This window comes from Palaemon carinicauda, chromosome 24 (assembly GCF_036898095.1).
Source record: "Palaemon carinicauda isolate YSFRI2023 chromosome 24, ASM3689809v2, whole genome shotgun sequence".
NCBI lineage: Eukaryota > Metazoa > Arthropoda > Malacostraca > Decapoda > Palaemonidae > Palaemon > Palaemon carinicauda.
Window position 1 is genome coordinate 101,044,844 of NC_090748.1, and position 18,590 is coordinate 101,063,433.

Here is an 18,590-nt window from a genome sequence, read left to right on the forward strand (position 1 = left end):
CTTTCTGTTCCGGGGAATCAGGCTCTCCTGAAGGAGCTAATTATCTCGGGAGGTAGGGCATTAAAGTTCTTGTCCTACCAGTCCCTAGGACAATCAGCCATCTTGGTACTCAGGAGGAGAGACACTGTTCTGAGCAAGCTGTCGAGGAGGATACCGGACAGGGAAGCGAGGGCCCTGAGAAGCCTGCCCCTATGGGAAGACGTCCTCTTTCCCCTGAAGGAGGCAGAGGAGATCATGGAGAAGGTCTTGAAGAGGAAGGAGGTGAGTGTTCCTAGACCTCAAGCACCGAGGAGAGCCATCCACAGGAGGCCCGCGTCCGAAGGTCCTGCTACTCCTCGAGCCTCGTCTAGCCAGCACAGGAGAGACTCCCCAGCTACTCCTTGGTCACAGCCGTCTCAGCCCTCCCATAGAGGAGCAGCATCAGCCCCAGCCTCCTTTAGAACTTCCTTCTCGGCCTCCAGGAGGGGGCGTAGAGGTCGTTCCTCCAGAAGAAGATATGGAGAGAGGCCCCCTACTCCTGCCCAAGCCTCAGGTGGGGGGATGCCTCAGACTTTTTTTTAGCAAGCATGGAAAAACCACGGAGCAGACCCGTGGACAGTAACAGTGTTGAAGGAGGGGTACAGGCTACCATTTCTGGCAGAACCTCCGCCCCTGATCCCGGCCATTCGGGCGGAGTGGTTGGCTCCCAAGGACCCCTTGAAGAGAACAGCCCTACAAGAGGAAGTTTCCACGATGCTGGCGAAGGGAGCAATGGAAATGGTACGGGACCCGGCCCCGGGCTTCTACAGTCGGCTCTTCCTGGTGGAGAAAGCAACGGGAGGTTGGAGACCGGTCATAGACCTCTCGGTTCTCAACAAGTTTGTGAGCAAAACCGACTTCAAGATGGACACCCCGAAGTCGGTCCTAGAGTCCTTGAGGGAAGAGGACTTCATGATGTCCATTGACCTCAAGGACGCTTATTTTCAAATCCCAGTCCACCCCTCCAGCAGGAAGTACCTTCGGGTGGAGTGGGGTGCCCAGACCTTGCAGTTCAGGTCCCTCTGCTTCGGACTATCCACAGCGCCTCAGGTCTTCACGAGGATCTTCGCGACAGTCTCAGCGTGGGCTCACGAACGGGGCATCCGCCTGATTCGTTACCTAGACGACTGGTTGCTCCTTTCATCCTCAGAGGAAGTTTTGAGGGATCAAGGCGCGAAGCTTCTGCAGTTCTGCAAGATTCTGGGCATCACCATCAATCTGGAGAAGTCTCATCTGTCACCCTCCACCAGGATGACTTATCTAGGGATGGTCCTGGATTCCTGTTTAGTGAGAGCCTTTCCGTCGGAAGAGAGGCTGACCAACTTGGACAAAATCCTCCGCCCCTTCTTGGCGGGACAACCCAGGAGAGCAAAGGACTGGCAGAGGTTAATAGGTCACCTCTTGTCATTGGAGAAACTGGTTTCCCAGGGGAGACTCAAGCTCAGGAACGTCCAATGGAACCTGAAGGGACTCTAGAACCAGACGGATTCCCCCACAAGGTGGTTCCAGTTCTCCCGGAAACAGCAGAAGTCCTAGTGTGGTGGCAAGACCAGACAAACACCCTCGAGGGGATGCCCTTCGCAGCTGAGCCCCCCGAGATGCTTCTCTTCACAGACGCTTCCAAGGAGGGATGGGGTGCCCATCTCCTCGGAAGGTCAGCAAGAGGCAGTTGGACGGAGGAAGAAAAGGCCCAACACATAAACATCAGAGAGATGAGGGCGGTTCGAAAAGCGTACCTACAGTTCGTCAACCTTCTACGGGGAAACACTGTGACGTTGATGTGCGACAACGCCACAGTAGTAACATACATAAAGAAGCAGGGAGGACTGAAGTCGAGGGAGCTGTTCGATCTCACGTTGGAACTTCTGGATTGGGCCACGACAGAACAGATCACGATCGCAGCGAGGTTCATTCCAGGGAAAAGAAACGTCCTGGCCGACGGACTCAGCAGGATGGGTCAAGTGGTGGGGACTGAGTGGACCCTGCACTCAGAGGTAGCCAAACTCATCATCCAGAAATGGGGTTCGCCAGTGATGGATCTCTTCGCAACAAGACTGAACGCACAACTCCCCGTATTCTGTTCTCCTGTCCCAGACCCAAAAGCAGCGTTGGAGGACGCCTTCCAACACCGGTGGGACAATCTGGACGTATACGCCTTTCCCCCTTTCGCGTTGCTCAGACAGGTGTTCAACAGGGTGAGGACGGCCCACAACCTAAAGATGACTTTGGTAGCGCCCTGGTGGCCAGAGAGAGAGTGGTTCGCCGACCTAAAAGAACTAGTGTGTCTTCTCCCGTAGCCTCTTCCAGACAGACCAAACCTGCTGTGGCAACCCCACTTCCAAAGGTTCCACGACAATCCACGATCCCTCCGCCTTCACGCGTGGAGGTTATCGAGCATCTCCTGAGGAAGGAAGGCTATTCAGCTAGAACGGCTGAAAGGATGTCAGGATATCTGAGGCGTTCATAGGCAGCGGTGTACCAGGCTAAGTGGACCACCTTTACGAAGTGGTGCTCTTCCAGAAACATCAAGCCGTTGAGGGCCTCTATTCCGGACATTGGGGACTTCTTGGTACATCTCAGGGATGTAGTCAGTATGTCTATCCCGGCCATCAAAGGAGTCTGTGCAGCTTTAGGACAAGTCTTCCTACTCATGGGCATCGATCTGGGTTCCTCGAGACATATCTTAATGCTCATCAAGAGCTTCGAACAAGCATGTCCCCCTCAAGCCGTCAGTGTGCCGCAGTGGGATGTGGCGAGGGTCCTGAAGATGTTAAGTGGACAGGGACCTCACCCTCAAGACTGTCTTCCTGTTGGCACTGGCATCAGCTAAGAGAGTGGGTGAGATTCACAGGCTATCTTACGAGGTCTCACACGTGAAGGGTTGGCGTGAGATTTCCCTCAAGTTCGTCCCCGACTTTTGTGCCTAAGACCCAGAATCCAGCAGTTTGGGATCCCAAGTTTGAGGGCTTCTCAATACCAGCAATTCCTCGTTCGGGCAATCTGGAGGACTTGAAGTTGTGTCCTGTCAGAGCCATAAGAAAATACCTGGAGAGGACTTCTAATCTCCGTCCTGGTATCAAGAGCCTTTTTGTCTCCACAGGTACAGTGAAAAAGCCAGTTTCGAAGAACACTATCTCCTGGCTAAGACAGGTGATTATCAGGGCCTTTAGCAGTGCGGGCGTTCCCCTGCCGGGAAAACCCAGGCCCCATGACATTAGGGGTCTAAGTACCTCCCTAGCTTTCGAAAGGAACATGGCAGTGGCGCAGATCCTAAGAGCAGGCACCTGGTCTAACCAGTCTACCTTCACAACGCACTACCTGAAGGAATTCTCAAGAAAGTCCCTAGACGGGTTCTCTATAGGAACAGTCATCTCCGCGCTCCAAGCGATTCAACGGTGTAGCCCCAGGTACAATCGTGGGTAGTAAGACCAAGAGACTCAGGTTCATTTCCTTAAAAACCCCCTTGTTCTTCCTTCCCCCTCTTTCCCTTGGAGATAGACTCAGGTAGAGCCTGCACAAGACCTCAAGTCACAACATCATCAAAGGACACGTCTCCGAGGAATTTTTGCACAGGTAAGTTACTTAGACACTAACATGAGCTCTTTGTGTAGTTTTCTCCTACATTTTGTTTTCTGACTGTCTCTGAACCTAGCCCCCTATCTAGGTTCCATTACATCCTGCTTAGCTAGATCTAGGGGTCAAGAAGGACACTCCCACCTCCTAAAGTGTAAGTCTCCTAAGAAAGTAGTTCTAGGTAAGTTTCCGTGTTGGAACAAATCACAAATTTTAAGTAATTTGTATTTTTCCTAACATACTTACCTCAAACTACTTTCAGGTAATGGCCCGCCCTTCCGTCCCCGAGTGTCTTCCTGACCCTTTAAGTAATTAAACAACCAAGAACTTACTGAGGGTCGAGACCTAAGCTATCACGCTCCCTGACCCAGGACTAGCCTCAGGGGACGTATCCTTCCCCCTGAGGTTAGCCTTCACAGAAAACGGAAGTAGGGTAAACTACACAAAACTCTGGTCAGATGAGAGGAGATTTTCAGGTACAGTACTCCTAAGAAAGTAGTGTGAGGTAAGTATGTTAGGAAAAATACAAATTACTTAAAATTTGTGATATTTCCCGTGAGGATCATATTCCTCTTTTAGTATAAGAATCGGATCTGAGGAATTTTTTACTTGAACTGTCTTTCTTGCTTCTAGAAAGTCCAGGGTTGGTCAAAGCGCTCCAGTAACAACTTATGCTTGAACTTGTCTCTCAAAATCTAGAGATGAACAGAATGCTCAAGGAGACTAAAGATATTCTTCGATGGTCACCTTCCAGTCAGAAGCAAGTTCTCCTTCCTGAACTTTGACACCCTGTTGACCAAGACCCAACATGAAATTTATTACAGGGGGAAGAGTTGCCAGCCCCCCCCCCCCCCCCGACCCCCACTATAACAGGACATCAGAAGCTGCCACCTTGTTCCTTCTCTGGTTCAACGAATATTTCAGAGTCAGGCTAGAAAGATCTAAGGTAACTCCTTCACGATATTCTCTCAAGGAGGTTGCTGATAAATGGACAACTAATTATTTTGTACCATATAACAGTGAAAGTTTCTGATAGAAGAAATAGCTTGGACATACTGCCCATCTTATTTGTGTTCAGGAGCTCTGGCTGCTCTGGAAGAAGGTAGTTGATGACACCTTGCTTCCCCAAGTACACTATAAAGAATATGGAACATATGCATCCTCAGGGGCAGCGTCGCTATGGACCCCCCTGTAGCATATGATCTAGATGGGCTTGCCGCAATTTTAGTGTTCCGCAAAACCACTCAATTAAATTAGTAAAAAAAAACATATTTGTAAGCTTTTGAAGGATCGAAGAGAATGTATTTTGGAGCACTATCTCTTTTAATACAGAGAAACTATCATAAGAGCATATAGATCCTCAGGGGAAATGTCGATAGGGTTCCCCCTCAGGCGCGTGATATATGTGGGTTTGCCACAACCTCAGCTGTTTGCAAAGCCATGCATTAAAACATATCCTCAAACCGATGGATAGAAAGAAAATTCACCTTAAAAAGGGCACATTTAAGTCTGGACATCCTGTCGGTAGGCGTCGTAGTGACAGTACTATTATGACCTAACTGACAGTTCACACCGGATACGTGCTAGTTCCAGCCTCATACCTCAAAATTCCAACATTCTTGGCTAAAGAGATCGCTGAGGAGGATTATGATCTTTATTGGACTTGAAGCCTACCCTGGGGTTTTCACCCCAAAGCAAGAAAATGTTCCTCAAAATCTGTAGTATTTATTGAAATACAAAAAATTGCCCTCCTGTTTATCATTTAACACTTGATGTTCATACCACTTCACCATTGGCAAAAATTACCTTTTGGGAACTGAACGAACAGACTTGCCTTGTTATGAGCCTGCTACTCCTCCGTTCCCTGGTGGTTCTCTTGGATCACTTACTGTCATTATTAGTAACTGTATCAGAGAAGGTTTTTATTTCTCAAGACTCAGAAGTTTGGACTTGCCTCTTTACGAGCCGGCTGCACTCTTCTATGATTTATGTTGATCTCTTGCTGTTACTTATAGTAATTAGATCGTCCAGTGAGGAAGGGTTTACATCCTATCATCATGGAGACTTCCTCCTTCTCAAGGAAGACTACTTTATAAATGACTCAGAAGTTTGTATCTGCGTAAAAGCTACAAATTCTATATAATTTGTATTTTTCGTAGCTTTACACTTTACTTAATTTACTTTGATGGCTGCTTTTCCGGTCCCATACAGCAGGGGAACCCCACTCTCTACAGGATCTCCACTGTCGTTTTATCTTGTTCGTTCACAGAATTTATCTTTTCAAGTCACATATTGTTCATTTACTGTTAAATCGTCACTGTCAAAAGACTCATGAGTTATTTTCCAAAGGTTCCGCCTCAGCCGCCCCACAAGTCTTTGACCAGGTGAGGGTTGTGAGGAGACGCTGTGAGCAACCCACTGCTTGCTCCTTGCTCATGCGCTGCGTTTATCCTGCTCAAAGCATGACGCAATCAAGCAAAATTTTGATTGGCTGGTCGTAAAAAAAAATTAGTATTAATCTAATATAAATGACTCAGATTTGTATAGCTAGGAAAAACACCAATTATATAAACTGTAGATTTTTGTTATTTCCATGAAAGGTGATATATAGTGGATATGTTCTTTGTATCCCTCTGGAGCTTAATTTGATTTTTAACGTTCAAAATTTAAATTCTGCTTGAGTAACCAATTGAATTACATAGGACATTTTTCATATTCTAATTCTGACTTATTTTGAAAAGAAAAAAAAAACTAATTGTATATTTAAGACATGTAATTTGTAATGGTAACTATCAAGGCAGTAGGCATTATTTTTCAACCTCTGCCTGTGTTTTTTTTTTTTTATTATTCATCTAGTGCTTTATATATTAGTCTTCCCCTGGTTTTTAAAGATTTTTTATCCTTATAATTTCAGCTTAAAGTATTTATCAGCATATAAAGCCTTTTTGTTTCTCATGGCTATAGTTTTGATATTTTAAACATCTGACTTACCCGGTAGTTATATATATAGCTTACGTCCCTGACGTCACGGCAGAAATTTCAAAACTTGCGCCAATCGCTGATTGGGTAGCCAGGTGTACCACCTGCACGCCCTCCATTGAAGTACCTGGAACCATTCCATGATTCCTCAGATCTTCCCTGCCGCTGCAGCCGGCGACATCGTTGGATATTTCTACTCGCTATTAACCTGATTTATTGCTGATTACATTGGTGATGCACAATAATTTGGTTTTGACTCTCGCTCGTTTGGATTTTCTTCTGGATTCTCTTGAATTACTTTTGGATTTTGATATTTTGACCCTTGCTTGTTTGATCTCTCGTATAAATATTCAAAATGGCCGACCCCCCTTCAACTTATAGAATGTGTGTGAGTGGTTGTAAGACCCGGCTTGCTAAAGCCTCTATGGATCCCCACTCTATCTGCGTAAAATGCAGAGGTAAAGTATGTGAGTTGGGGGATCGTTGTGATGAATGTATTCTTTTATCTGAGAGTGAGTAGCTAGAGTTTGACCGCTACACTCGTAAACTTGAGAGAGATAGGCTTAGACAAAGTTCTTCTCGTTCTTCCAGAGACTTTTCCTCTTCCCGTGTCATCGAACCTAATCCTTCCCCTATAGTGGTTGTTTCAGATCCCACTACTGTTACTGCTAATGAACCTACGCTAAAGGATATGATGGTGGATATTCAAGCTCTGGGCGTGAGGGTTGACTCGCTTGCTGTGGACAGAACTCAATTGATGTCTGATGTAAAGCAATTAAAATGTGACAGTGCTAAAAGTGCAGTGAATTTATTTAGTGCAGTGGAGGGTGCGCCTGCTTGGGCCTGTCGTTCTCCCAGTCTTAGACCTCTTCCAAGCTCCCCAACCCCTGGGAGAAGGAATGTCGAACGACGAAAGGAAATGAAAAGCTTTAGCTCCTGAGCAGACGTCCCCTCGAGCGTTCCTGTTGACATTTCCCAGGACGTTCGCCCTCACCATAGGAAAGGAGAGGTAAAAGTGGTTTCGTCATCTTCGGATGACGCAGTGCCCAAACGGGGCTGGTGTCAAGCTTCCAGACCTCTGAAGAGGAAGATGGACAAGGTCGATCAACGTCCTATCATGACACCGCAAGCTCCTGGTTGCAGTCACTGAAGCAGTCCGTAGCGTTTTCCTTCTACCAAAGAGAGTTCTCCTGCTAAACGTCCTTTAAGGACGTCAGACACTGTCAAGAAACGTCCAGCTCTCCCAGTTGCTGGTCAGTTGTCTGAACCGGGCATGACCTCAGTTCACGCTCCTCCTCCGCCATCAGACTGGTTATCGTCCTCTGGACGCTCTGCGCGTTCTGTAAGCGGCGTGGATAGCGAACTCGTGATAGACGTGACGTCTCCTGTATCACAATGAGTTGACCTGAATTTTAATATGCTGCAAGAGATGCAACAGAAACTCTCTTCGTTCATGCAAAGTTATCAACCTAGGGACAACAAAAGAGTAGCATGCCTGGATTCTGAACGTCAGGAAGCTTCTCTTCTGGACACCACCAAGCGGCGTAAGGCTAATAGTTGAGAGGTTCTTGACGAGGAACGGCCTTACATCTCTCCTGTTAAATGTCGTGAGACTGTTCCTCTTGACTCCGAACGTCAAGCAACCAAACGTGACGACAGGCGTCAAGTAGCCAAACGTGACACTGATCGTCAAGCGGCCAGACGTGACGTCTAGCGTCCAACAGAGCGAGGCGCCAAGTATCAGCCTGGGCACAGAAGCAGGGCATCAGGCTGATCAGATACCTAGACGACTGGTTTCTACTTTCAGCCTCAGAGGCAGCCTTAAAGGAGCAGGAGGTGAATCTATTACAGTTCTGCAGAGATCTAGGGATCACCATCAACTTAGAGAAGTCCCATTTAGTCCCGACCACCAGGATGACGTACCTAGAGATGGTCCTGGACTCCCAGTTAGCAAAGGCATTCCCCTCTCAGGAGAGGCTGAACAACCTGGATCAAGTTATACGACCATTCCTGACAAATACACCAATGAGAGCCAAGGATTGGCAGAGACTCGTGGGACACCTGGTCTCGTTGGAGAAGTTGGTTCCTCAGGGGAGGCTCAAACTGAGGCCAGTTCAATGGAACCTGAAGGACCTCTGGTCACCGGGGGACCCTCCTCAGAACTTAGTCAGGATGACTCTGGCCTCCAGGAACATGCTCCTCTGGTGGTCCAACAGGGAGAACACCCTAAAGGGGGTACCATTCACGTCCGCTCCTCCAGGGATGTTGCTCTTCACAGACGCGTCAAAGGAGGGGTGGGGAGCCCATCTACTCGAAGAGACGGCAGAGGGAAAGTGGTCCCTGGAGGAGAATACCCTCCACATAAACCTGCTCGAGCTCCTGGCAGTTCAAAAGGCCCTCGCAACGTTTGCCCATCTACTTCAGGGAAACTCAGTAGCCCTCAGCCCTCATGTGCGACAACTCCACCGTGGTGGCATACAGTACATAAAGAAGCAGTGAGGCTTGAGATCAAGGGAACTGTGTGACCTCACGTTTCAAATCCTGGAATGGGCCGAGAAGAACCACATCGTTCTCACGGCCAGGTTCATTCCGGGGAAGAGAAACTTACTGGCTGACGGCCTCAGCAGGGCAGGACAAAATGTAGGGTCGGAATGGTCTCTACATTGGCAAGTAGCACAGGAGGTCCTCCAGATGTGGGGCTCACCAGTAATAGACCTGTTCGCCATGAGGGTCAACACTCAGCTACCCGTGTTCTGTTCTCCTGTGCTAGACTGGACAGCAGCGTTCGAGGACGGCTTCCAGCACTCGTGGGACGGTCTCGACGTACTATATACGTCTTTCCCCCCTTCGGGATTCCAGGCAGGTACTCAGGCACAGACAGTCAAGGGCTACAAGGATGACTTTGGTAGCGCCCTGGTGGCTGGAGAGGGAGTGGTTCGCGGATCTACAGGACCTGGCCACACTCCCTCCGTGGCCCCTTCCAGTAAGGGAAGATCTACTACACCAGCCTCACTTTCGAAGGCTTCACGAAAACCCTCAGTGCCTTCAGCTACATGCGTGGAGGTTATCAAGCACCTGTTAACCCTTTCACCCCCAAAGGACGTACTGGTACGTTTCACAAAACCCATCTCTTTACCCCCATGGACGTACCGGTACGTCCTCGCAAAAAAATGCTATACAAATTTTTTTTTTCATATTTTTGGATAATTTTTTGAGAAAAATCAGGCATTTTCCAAGAGAATGAGACCAACCTGACCTCTCTATGACAAAAATTAAGGCTGTTAGAGCAATTTAAAAAAAAAATATACTGCAAAATGTGCTGGGAAAAAAATAACCCCCTGGGGGTTAAGGGTTGGAAATTTCCAAAGAGCCTGGGGGTAAAAGGGTTAAGGAAGGAAGGATTCTCGGAGAAGACAGCTTCAAGGATGTCAGGGTATCTTCGAAAGTCCTCGTGCGTGGTGTACCAGGCCAAGTGGGCCACGTTTGTGAAGTGGTTTGCCTCACAGAACCTGAGACCCTTAGAGGCATCAGACCACAGGATTGCAGACTTCCTGGTTCACTTGAGGGACGACCTGGGGGTCTCTATTCCAGCTATCAAGGGGGTCCGTGCGGTCCTGGGGCAAGTTTTTCAACTCAGAGTTATCGACCTGGGGCCCTCTCGCCAGATTTCCATGCTCATCAGGAGTTTTGAACAGTCTTGTTCCCCACGCGCCTCTAGGGTTCCGCAGTGGGACGTGGCCAAGGTTCTCAAGGCTTTAACAAGGCCTCCCTTTGAACCCCTTAAGGACATTCTGGATAAAGACCTCACTCTCAAGACAGTGTTCTTACTAGCTCTAGCCTCAGCCAAGCGTGTGAGTGAGCTCCACGACTTGTCCTTCGAGGTCTCACACTCGAAAGGGTGGAAGGAACTGTCCTTCAAGTTTTTACCTGAATTTGTGGTCAAAACCCAGAACCCAGCAGTTAATGACCCAAGGTTCGAGGAGTCTTCAGTTCTGGCAATCCCTCACTCAGACAACCCAGAAGATTTGCTCCTGTGCCCAGTGAGAACAGTCAGGAAATACCTTAGTAGGACAGCCAAACTCAGGCCAGCCATCAAAAGTCTGTTTGTGTCTTCAGGCCCTTCTGGCTTTGGCAAGTCATCAAGAGAGCTTACGACAGTGATGGGTCTGCGGTTCCTGGTACCCCCCCGCGGCCCCATGATATTAGGGGCCTTAGCACTTCTTTGGCCTTTGATAGCAACATGGCAGTTGGCCAAAAAATACGAGCAGGTACTTGGTCCAGGCAGTCCACCTTTACGGCCCACTACCTGAAAGACTGTACGAGGAAATCCTTGGACTCCATCTCCATTGGGCCAGTAATTTCCGCCATGCAACAAGTTTAAAGCTAAGGGCCTCGGGTAGCCCGAGGGAAGTAATCGCAAGCGACACAAGTTTCCTCCTTACTCCCCCTTTTCCTTGCTACCCTTTTCCCCTTTCCTTTCCTCCTCCCATGTGAGAGATGGATGCTGTGGAAGCCCATGTCTGGATTATGCATAAAGGTGAGTTATACAAAAAGATAGATTTTGCGTGCTTTCCCCGACTCTCCTACCCTGTCCACTGGGTCGTCTAGACCTAGCCTCCTATCTAGGTCCCGTGTCCTGGGATGGTAATGGGGTCTTCCGGCCTGTAAGTCCACCCCCTCCTCCTAAAGTGTAAGTCTCCTAAGAAAGTAGTTCGAGGTAAGTACTCCGTGTTGGAACAAATCACAAATTTTAAGTTATTTGTATTTTTCCTAACAGTACTTACTTCAAACTACTTTTGGGTTATTGCCCACCCATCCTACCCCGAGTGTCTTACAGGAGTTCAAGTAGTACTTAAACATACGCTTACTAACGACTCAGACCTAGCAGCGTGCGTGACCCCGGGTCGCCTCAGGGCGAGTATCCATCCGCCACGGAGGGACCCGACAAGGGAAAACGGAGATGGGGGAAACTACGCAAAATGCAAAATTCTTGGTCGGTTAGGGAGGAGATCCCAGATACTCCTAAGAAAGTAGTTCGAGGTAAGTACTGTTAGGAAAAATATAAATTACTTAAAATTTGTGATTTTCCAGATTATTTTGTGCCTGTTGCTCCACGTTCGCCACCCTCAGAATTTACGCTTGGGAATGTCTCTCTTGTTGGAGAAGGGGGCCATAGAGAGGGTGCGGGACATGCGGTCACCAGGTTTCTACAACCGCATGTTCCTGGTTCCCAAGAACTCGGGGGGGATGGTGTCCAGTCCAGGACGTAAGCGCTCTCAACGCGTTTATTCAGAAGAAGAAGTTCTCCATGGAGACATCAAAGTCAGCCCTTGCAGCAGTAAGAAAGGGTGACTGAATGGTCTCATTAGACCTCCAGGACGCTTACTTTCACATCCCCATTCATCCGAGCTTCAAACATTATCTGAGGATCGTTTACAAGGAGGAAGTGTTTCAGTTTTGTGCCCTGTGTTTCGGTCTCAGCACCGCCCCTCAGATATTCACGAAACTAATGCTAGATGTAGCAAGAATACTGCACTCAAGAGGCATCAAAGCCTCCCTGTATTTGGACGATTGGCTTCTCAGAGCTCATTCCTATGATCACTGCCTGAAGGATTTTCAGATAACTTTGAGACTAACAGAAGAATTGGGTCTTATTGTCAACAGAGACAAGTCTCTACTGACACCATCACTAAAGATACTTTATTTGGGGATGGTGATTCAGAGTCAAGTTTTTCAGGCTTTTCCGTCTCCCTTAAGGACGGAGCAAGCCATTTTGAAACTGCAATCTTTTCTAAAGAAACAGAAGTGTTCTGCGAGGAAGTGAATGAGTCTGTTGGGAACCCTTTCCTCGTTGGAACAGTTTGTTTCCCTGGGAAGGCAGAATCTTCGTCCTCTCCAATTCCACCTCAATCATTATTGGGACAAGGAGAAAGATCTAGAGATGATATGTGTCCCCATTACGAAATCCATAAGAAGTTGCCTTCAGTGGTGGAACAATCCAGACAAGCTTCAAGAAGGTCACCCTTTAGAACAGAGGAACCCAGACCTTGTGTTGTGTTCCGACGCCTTGGACTCGGGGTGGGGAGCAACACTGGGCAAGTTGGAAGTTTGGGGACTGTGGACAGAGGATCAGAAGAGCTTCCACATCAACCAAAAGGAACTGTTGGCAGTCCTGTTGGCCCTCAAAAGCTTCGAAGGGTCAGTTTTGAACAATGTGGTGCAGGTCAATGCCGACAACACCACAGCATTGGCTTATTGCCAAGCAAGGCGGAACCCACTCGAGGTCCCTTTACGAGACTGCGAGGAGTCTTCTCATCTGGGCAAAGGAGAAGAATGCAATCCTTCTAACAAGGTTCATTCAGGGGGAGAAGAACGTGATGGCAGACAGCCTCAGCAGGAGAGGTCAAGTTCTGTTCACAGAATGGACACTCCATCAAGAAGTCTGCAAGAACCTGTGGCGACCTTTGGGTCGTCCTCGTATAGATCTATTCGCGACCTCAAAGACAAAGAAACTAGAAACTTACTGCTCCCCAGTGCCTGATCTCAAAGCAATCCACATAGACGCTTTCCTGTTTGACTGGTCCAATCTGGACGTGTACGCATTTCCACCTTTCAAAATCCTTTACAAAGTGATGCAAAAGTTTGTCACACGAAGGGACCAGATTGACTCTAGTGGCCTCCTTTTGGCCCTCAAGAGAATGGTTCACAGAGGTACTGGAATGGATGGTGGACACTCCAAGAAGCCTTCCATTAAGAGTAGATTTAATCAGACAACCCCACTTGGAAAGGTACCATTCAAGTCTCCAAGCTCTTCATCTCTGCCTTCAGACTATCGAAAAACTCACAAGAGCTAGAGGTTTTACGAAGGAGGCAGCTAGGGCTATTGCAAGAGCAAGAAGGACTTCTACCATCAGGGTTTATCAATCCAAGTGGGAGGTTTTTAGAGAATGGTGCAGAGTCAACTCTGTTTCCTCATCCAGCACCTCTATAGCTCAGATTGCTGACTTCATGTTATACCTTCGAAGGAAGCGCAATTTTTCATCCTCTACCATCAAGGGATACAGTAGTATGTTAGCGACTGTATTCAGGCACAGAAACTTGGACCTTTCGAATGATAAGGACCTACAGGAACTTCTCAAATCATTTGAAACATCAAAGCAATGGCACCAGGATTCACCTGCTTGGAATCTGGATATAGTCCTGAAGTTCCTTATGAGTGACAGGTTTGAGCCTTTGCATTCGACTTCATTTAAGGACCTCACGATGAAGACTGTATTTTTATTAGTCTAGTGACAGCTAAAAGAGTCAGTGAATTCATGCGTTTAGTAAAAACGTTGGTTTTCGAGATAACAAAGCTATCTGCTCATTGCAGTTAGGCTTTCTCGCCAAGAATGAACGCCCTTCTCAACCTTGGCCCAAGGCTTTTGAGATTCCGAATCTTTCGGATGTGGTTGGCGAGGAGTTGGAGAGAGTCCTGTGTCCAGTAAGAGCCCTGAAGTTCTACCTGGACAGAACGAAAGAGTTGCGAGGTAAGTCGGAAGCTCTTTGGTGCTCGGTCAAGAAGCCCTCGTTACAGATGTCAAAGAATGCTCTTTCATTCTTCATCAGACTCTTAATAAGAGAGGCTCATGCATATTGCAGTGAGGCAGACCTCAATCTTTTAAAGGTCAAGACACATGAAGTTAGAGCTGTAGCAACTTTGGTGGCCTTCAAGCAGAATACTGTAGATCATTGCAGAGCATTATGGACACAACCTTTTGGAGGAGTAAATCTTTGTTCGCTTCACACTATTTGAAATGTGTCCAGACTCTTTATGAGGACTGCTACACTCTGGGACCATTCGTAGCAGCGAGTGCAGTAGTGGGGGAAGGATCCACCACTACATTCCCATAATCCTAATACCCTGTTCTTCTCTTGGAACTCTTATATTTTTATGGTTGTTTGTGGAGATTGCGATAGTCTTCCGCAATCATTTATTTTAGTCAGGTGGTCAATTTATTCCTTGAGAGAGCCCGGAACAAGGGTATTGGAGGAGGTCCTGTCACATAGAGGTATGTACACCAGTTTGACAGCTCCCAGAGGTCTTCAGCTCCCTGGGAGGATCGCTGGATCTCATAAGGAAAGTGGACATAACGAGGCAGAGAATCATTGAAGTCAGCTTCCTTATCAGGTACGAACCCTTAAGCTTGTTTTATTAACGCTTAAGTAAAATTCCAACAATGTTGGCTGTCTCTGACCCTCCACCAAAGGTATCAATCAGTCATATATATAACTACTGGGTAAGTCAGATGTTTAAAAATTATATTTTCTTTATAAAATAAATTTTTGGACATACTTACCCAGTAGTTATATATAATTTAATTCCCACCCTCCTCCCCTGTAGAGACTATGGGCATGGAAGATCTGAGGAATCATGGAATGATTCCAGGTACCTCACTGGAGGTCGCGCAGGTGGTACACCTGGCTACCCAATCTGCGATTGGCGCGAGTTTTGAAATTTCTGCCGTGACGTCAGAGACGTAAGCTATATATATAACTAACGGGTAAGTATGTTAAGAAATTGATTTTATAATGAAAATATCATATTTTGTATCGTTAGCTATTTCAGTAAATGCTATATTGTTATGAATTAAGTCAAGGTTGTTCATTTTTATTACATTTCAGTTAATGGAGATACCTCATCAGTAATAGTTACTCAGTCGTCAGAAGCTCCATCAGTAAACCCCAGTTCTGCTAATCCTGAGGGAAGTACAAAAATATTAACGGAGCTTTCTTCCGACACAACTTCATTAGCTGATCATGTTACACCTCCTGTGAATTCCAGACCAGAGCAACTTTTGCAGCATGGAGACAATTCTCCCTTATTACCTGTTGAGAAGAATGTCATAGGTAGTAATAATGATTCTGAGGCTGCAATGCAGGAAACACAATTTACCATGGAAATTTCTGATAATGTTGCTGAAAATGAGAATTTCATTAGCAATATGGATTGGGCGTTTTCAGAAGAGTGCATACCAAATCAGTCGGTACCCAAATCTAAGGTAGTTTCAACTATCAAAGAACTCTCTCAAACCACTCTTTCATTATTGCGGGGAGAGCAAAAGACATTTGGTATTGCTAAAACTTCTGAAAGCGAGGCGAACTTGCCCTTTGAACATTCTATATTTGGCGAAACAGCTAAAACATCAGCAACAATGGATGTGAATTCGTATATAAACTCAATTCTTAAGGAAACAGGAAATGTAGTGGCTCGCAAAGGACTTGTAAAACAGGACATCCCCAGTAGTTCAGGAATGAAGAAACATTTAAAGAGGATTAAAGTTAATGTCTTTAAGGTAAAAAAAGAAATATCTGGACAGAAAAAAAGCCACAGCAGTCCAATAAAGGAGAAAGTTATAGAAATCAAAACTAGTATGGCACCTGTAGAAGTTCCTATAAGTCCAGAAATCCCTAGTTGTTCGAAAGAGAAGCCGATTATAAAGAAGAAAATTAAATCTAACATGTAAGTTTAGAATCCTGTTAATCAATTTTGGTTATAAAGTATGGTAGAATTATTTTTTGAAGAGTAGTTTGTTCATATTAAATCCATCAATTATTTTGAGCCCTCATTCATTATATGATCCCCTAGATGTGTATATAAGAGCAACAGTTCATGCATGCACACCTTTGAACCATTTACCAGGTCTCAGGCCTGTAAAAATCAGTGCATTATGGTTCCCAGCTTTGTTTGAATAGTGGATAAGCCCTAATAATTTTCAATAATTTATGTTTCATTTCCATTGGTTTTATTCTACATAGTTTCTTCCAGTTTCTTTTCTTCCCTAGTTTAATTAAAAAGTGAGTGAATTATTAAGTGAATAATTAATGTCTACACACAGTTGCTAACTTTCTATAAGTATTAAACCTATTTTTTTCAATATTAATCTTACCCGATAATCATGTAGCTGTCAACTCCGTTGCCCGACAGAATTCTACGCACGGGATACGCCAGCGATCGCTATACAAGAGGGGGGTGTACTCACCAGCGCCACCTGTGGCCAGGTACTGCAGTACTTCTTGTTGACACCACCTCAATTTTTCCTCTGTCGTGCTTCCGGCAAGACCTACATGGATACGCTTATAATTTTGGAGTCTTTGTTCACGGTTTTGGTGAAGTATTGCTCTGAGATTTCAGCTTTCGCTATACAGGAAGCTTTTCCTTAGCTTAGATAGCTTTTGGATTAATTTTGATTTATGGTTTAACGATCTTTAGCTTTAATTTGGAAACCCCTTTGACTGTTCTCTGATTCAAGATGTCCGACCATTCTCAAGCTCCTCCCCAAAGACGATGTAGGACTTGTATTAGGCGGCTTCCGAAGGCCTCGGTTGATCCTCACACCGTTTGTTCCGACTGTAGGGGAAAATCCTGTCAGTTGGAAGATCGATGTGAGGAATGTGCCGGACTTTCGGAACTTGATTTTATTCGATTTCTCAAGTATACCACTAAGTTAGAGAGAGAGAGAGTTAGGAGGAGTTCGGCTCGCTCTTTACTTTATTCCTCCCCCCATGATCCTCATCCTTTTCCTCCCCCTGTAGTGGCTACCCCCGAACCTACTATTAGTGCTCAGCCTGATATGTCAGATGTTTTACGTGCCATTCAGGCTTTAGGTGATAAAGTGGAGTCGGTAGTGAGTGACCACAAGTTCCTTTTGGCAGACGTCAAGGAACTTAAAGTGAAAAGTGCAGTGGGAAGTGGTAGTGCCAGTGCTGTGCCTAGTGCTAGTGTCAGTGTCAGTGTTGCGCGTGAGGATACTTCTGTGCGTGCCAGTCGTCCTCCCAGTCCCGGACCTCTTGCAAGCTCCCAAGCCCAGGGGAGAAGCAATGTCGAAGGGCAAAAGGGTTCGGCAGGCCTTGATCGGCGCACAGTAGTATCCTCAGTGGTTGCGGGCGTATCTTATAGAGATCGTCACTTCCACTCTCAGACGATTGAGCCCTTAATATCCTCGTCTGCAGAAGAATTTTCGGGGAGAAAACGCTGGACTCAGGTCTCAAGACCTCTTAAGCGTAAAGTCCAGACCGCGAGAGTCCAACAGCCAGGGTGTAGCCATTGGGCTAGCTCGGACTCGCCGCAGTCATCAGGTGACTGCACGCCTCCTAAGAGAGGTAAGGTGCTGCCTCAACAGACCTCAACTTCTGTTAAAGCTATGCCTCAACAGACCTCAACTTCTGTTGATCCTAAGATGGCTTTGCTGCAGACTATGCAGTCGCAGCTTGCGGTGTTGATGAGGGAGTTTCAGGCAGAGAAGGTTAATACACCTCCTCCTGCGAGCGCTCCTCCTCCTCAGCGCAGTACAATCTGCCTGACGTATGAGGTTGAGGTTCCTCAAGCTACCTCCATGCGTGAGCTGCCGCGTTGGGAGTTGCCAGATACCAGCGCTGTGCAGCAACCTCCACTTTCTTTGAGGCAGGAGCCTCTTACCACGCAGCAACCTCCTCAACAACGGGGACAGGAGCCTTATGCTTTACAACCTCCTCTACCCTTGAGGCAGGAGTATCTTGCTTTACATCCATCCTCGAGGCAGCAACCTCTTGAGGTACGACAACCTCTACCATCCTTGAGGCAACCACCTCAACTCTCGCAGCAGCCACCTCCACTTTCCTCGAGGCGAGAACCTCTACTCTCGAGGCAAGCACCTCAAGAACCTCAACTCGTGAGACAAGAGCCTCTCTCTGCGCAGCCACCTCAACCCTTGAAGCAAGCGCAACTCTTGAGGCAGGAACCTCATGCTATGAGTCAGCCACCTCAACGCATGCATCTGCCACTTTCTCCTCAGCTTGAGCCTCTTTCCATTCAACTGGAATCGCAGTCTTTGCAGCATGAGCCTCATGCTTTACTACAGTCGCCTCTCACCATGCTTGCTCCTCAGACCTCCGCAGAACCTCCTTCATCCCAGCCTCAGGACTTTGTCATTACCAGCCCTCATCCTCTTCAACAGAGACTTGAGGATGAATCCGCTAGTGCGCATGCACCCGCTCTTCAG

General features: G+C 46.9%; 1 protein-coding gene across 1 annotated transcript in view; it reads left to right on the forward strand.

The window, feature by feature from the left end:
- LOC137618242 (serine-rich adhesin for platelets-like) overlaps positions 1–18,590 on the forward strand; it is a 124,190-nt gene that overhangs the window by 55,598 nt on the left and 50,002 nt on the right. The window contains exon 4 of the mRNA XM_068348392.1: positions 15,235–16,072. Coding sequence (XP_068204493.1) covers positions 15,235–16,072 — 838 coding nt within the window. The remainder of the gene's footprint in view (positions 1–15,234; positions 16,073–18,590) is intronic.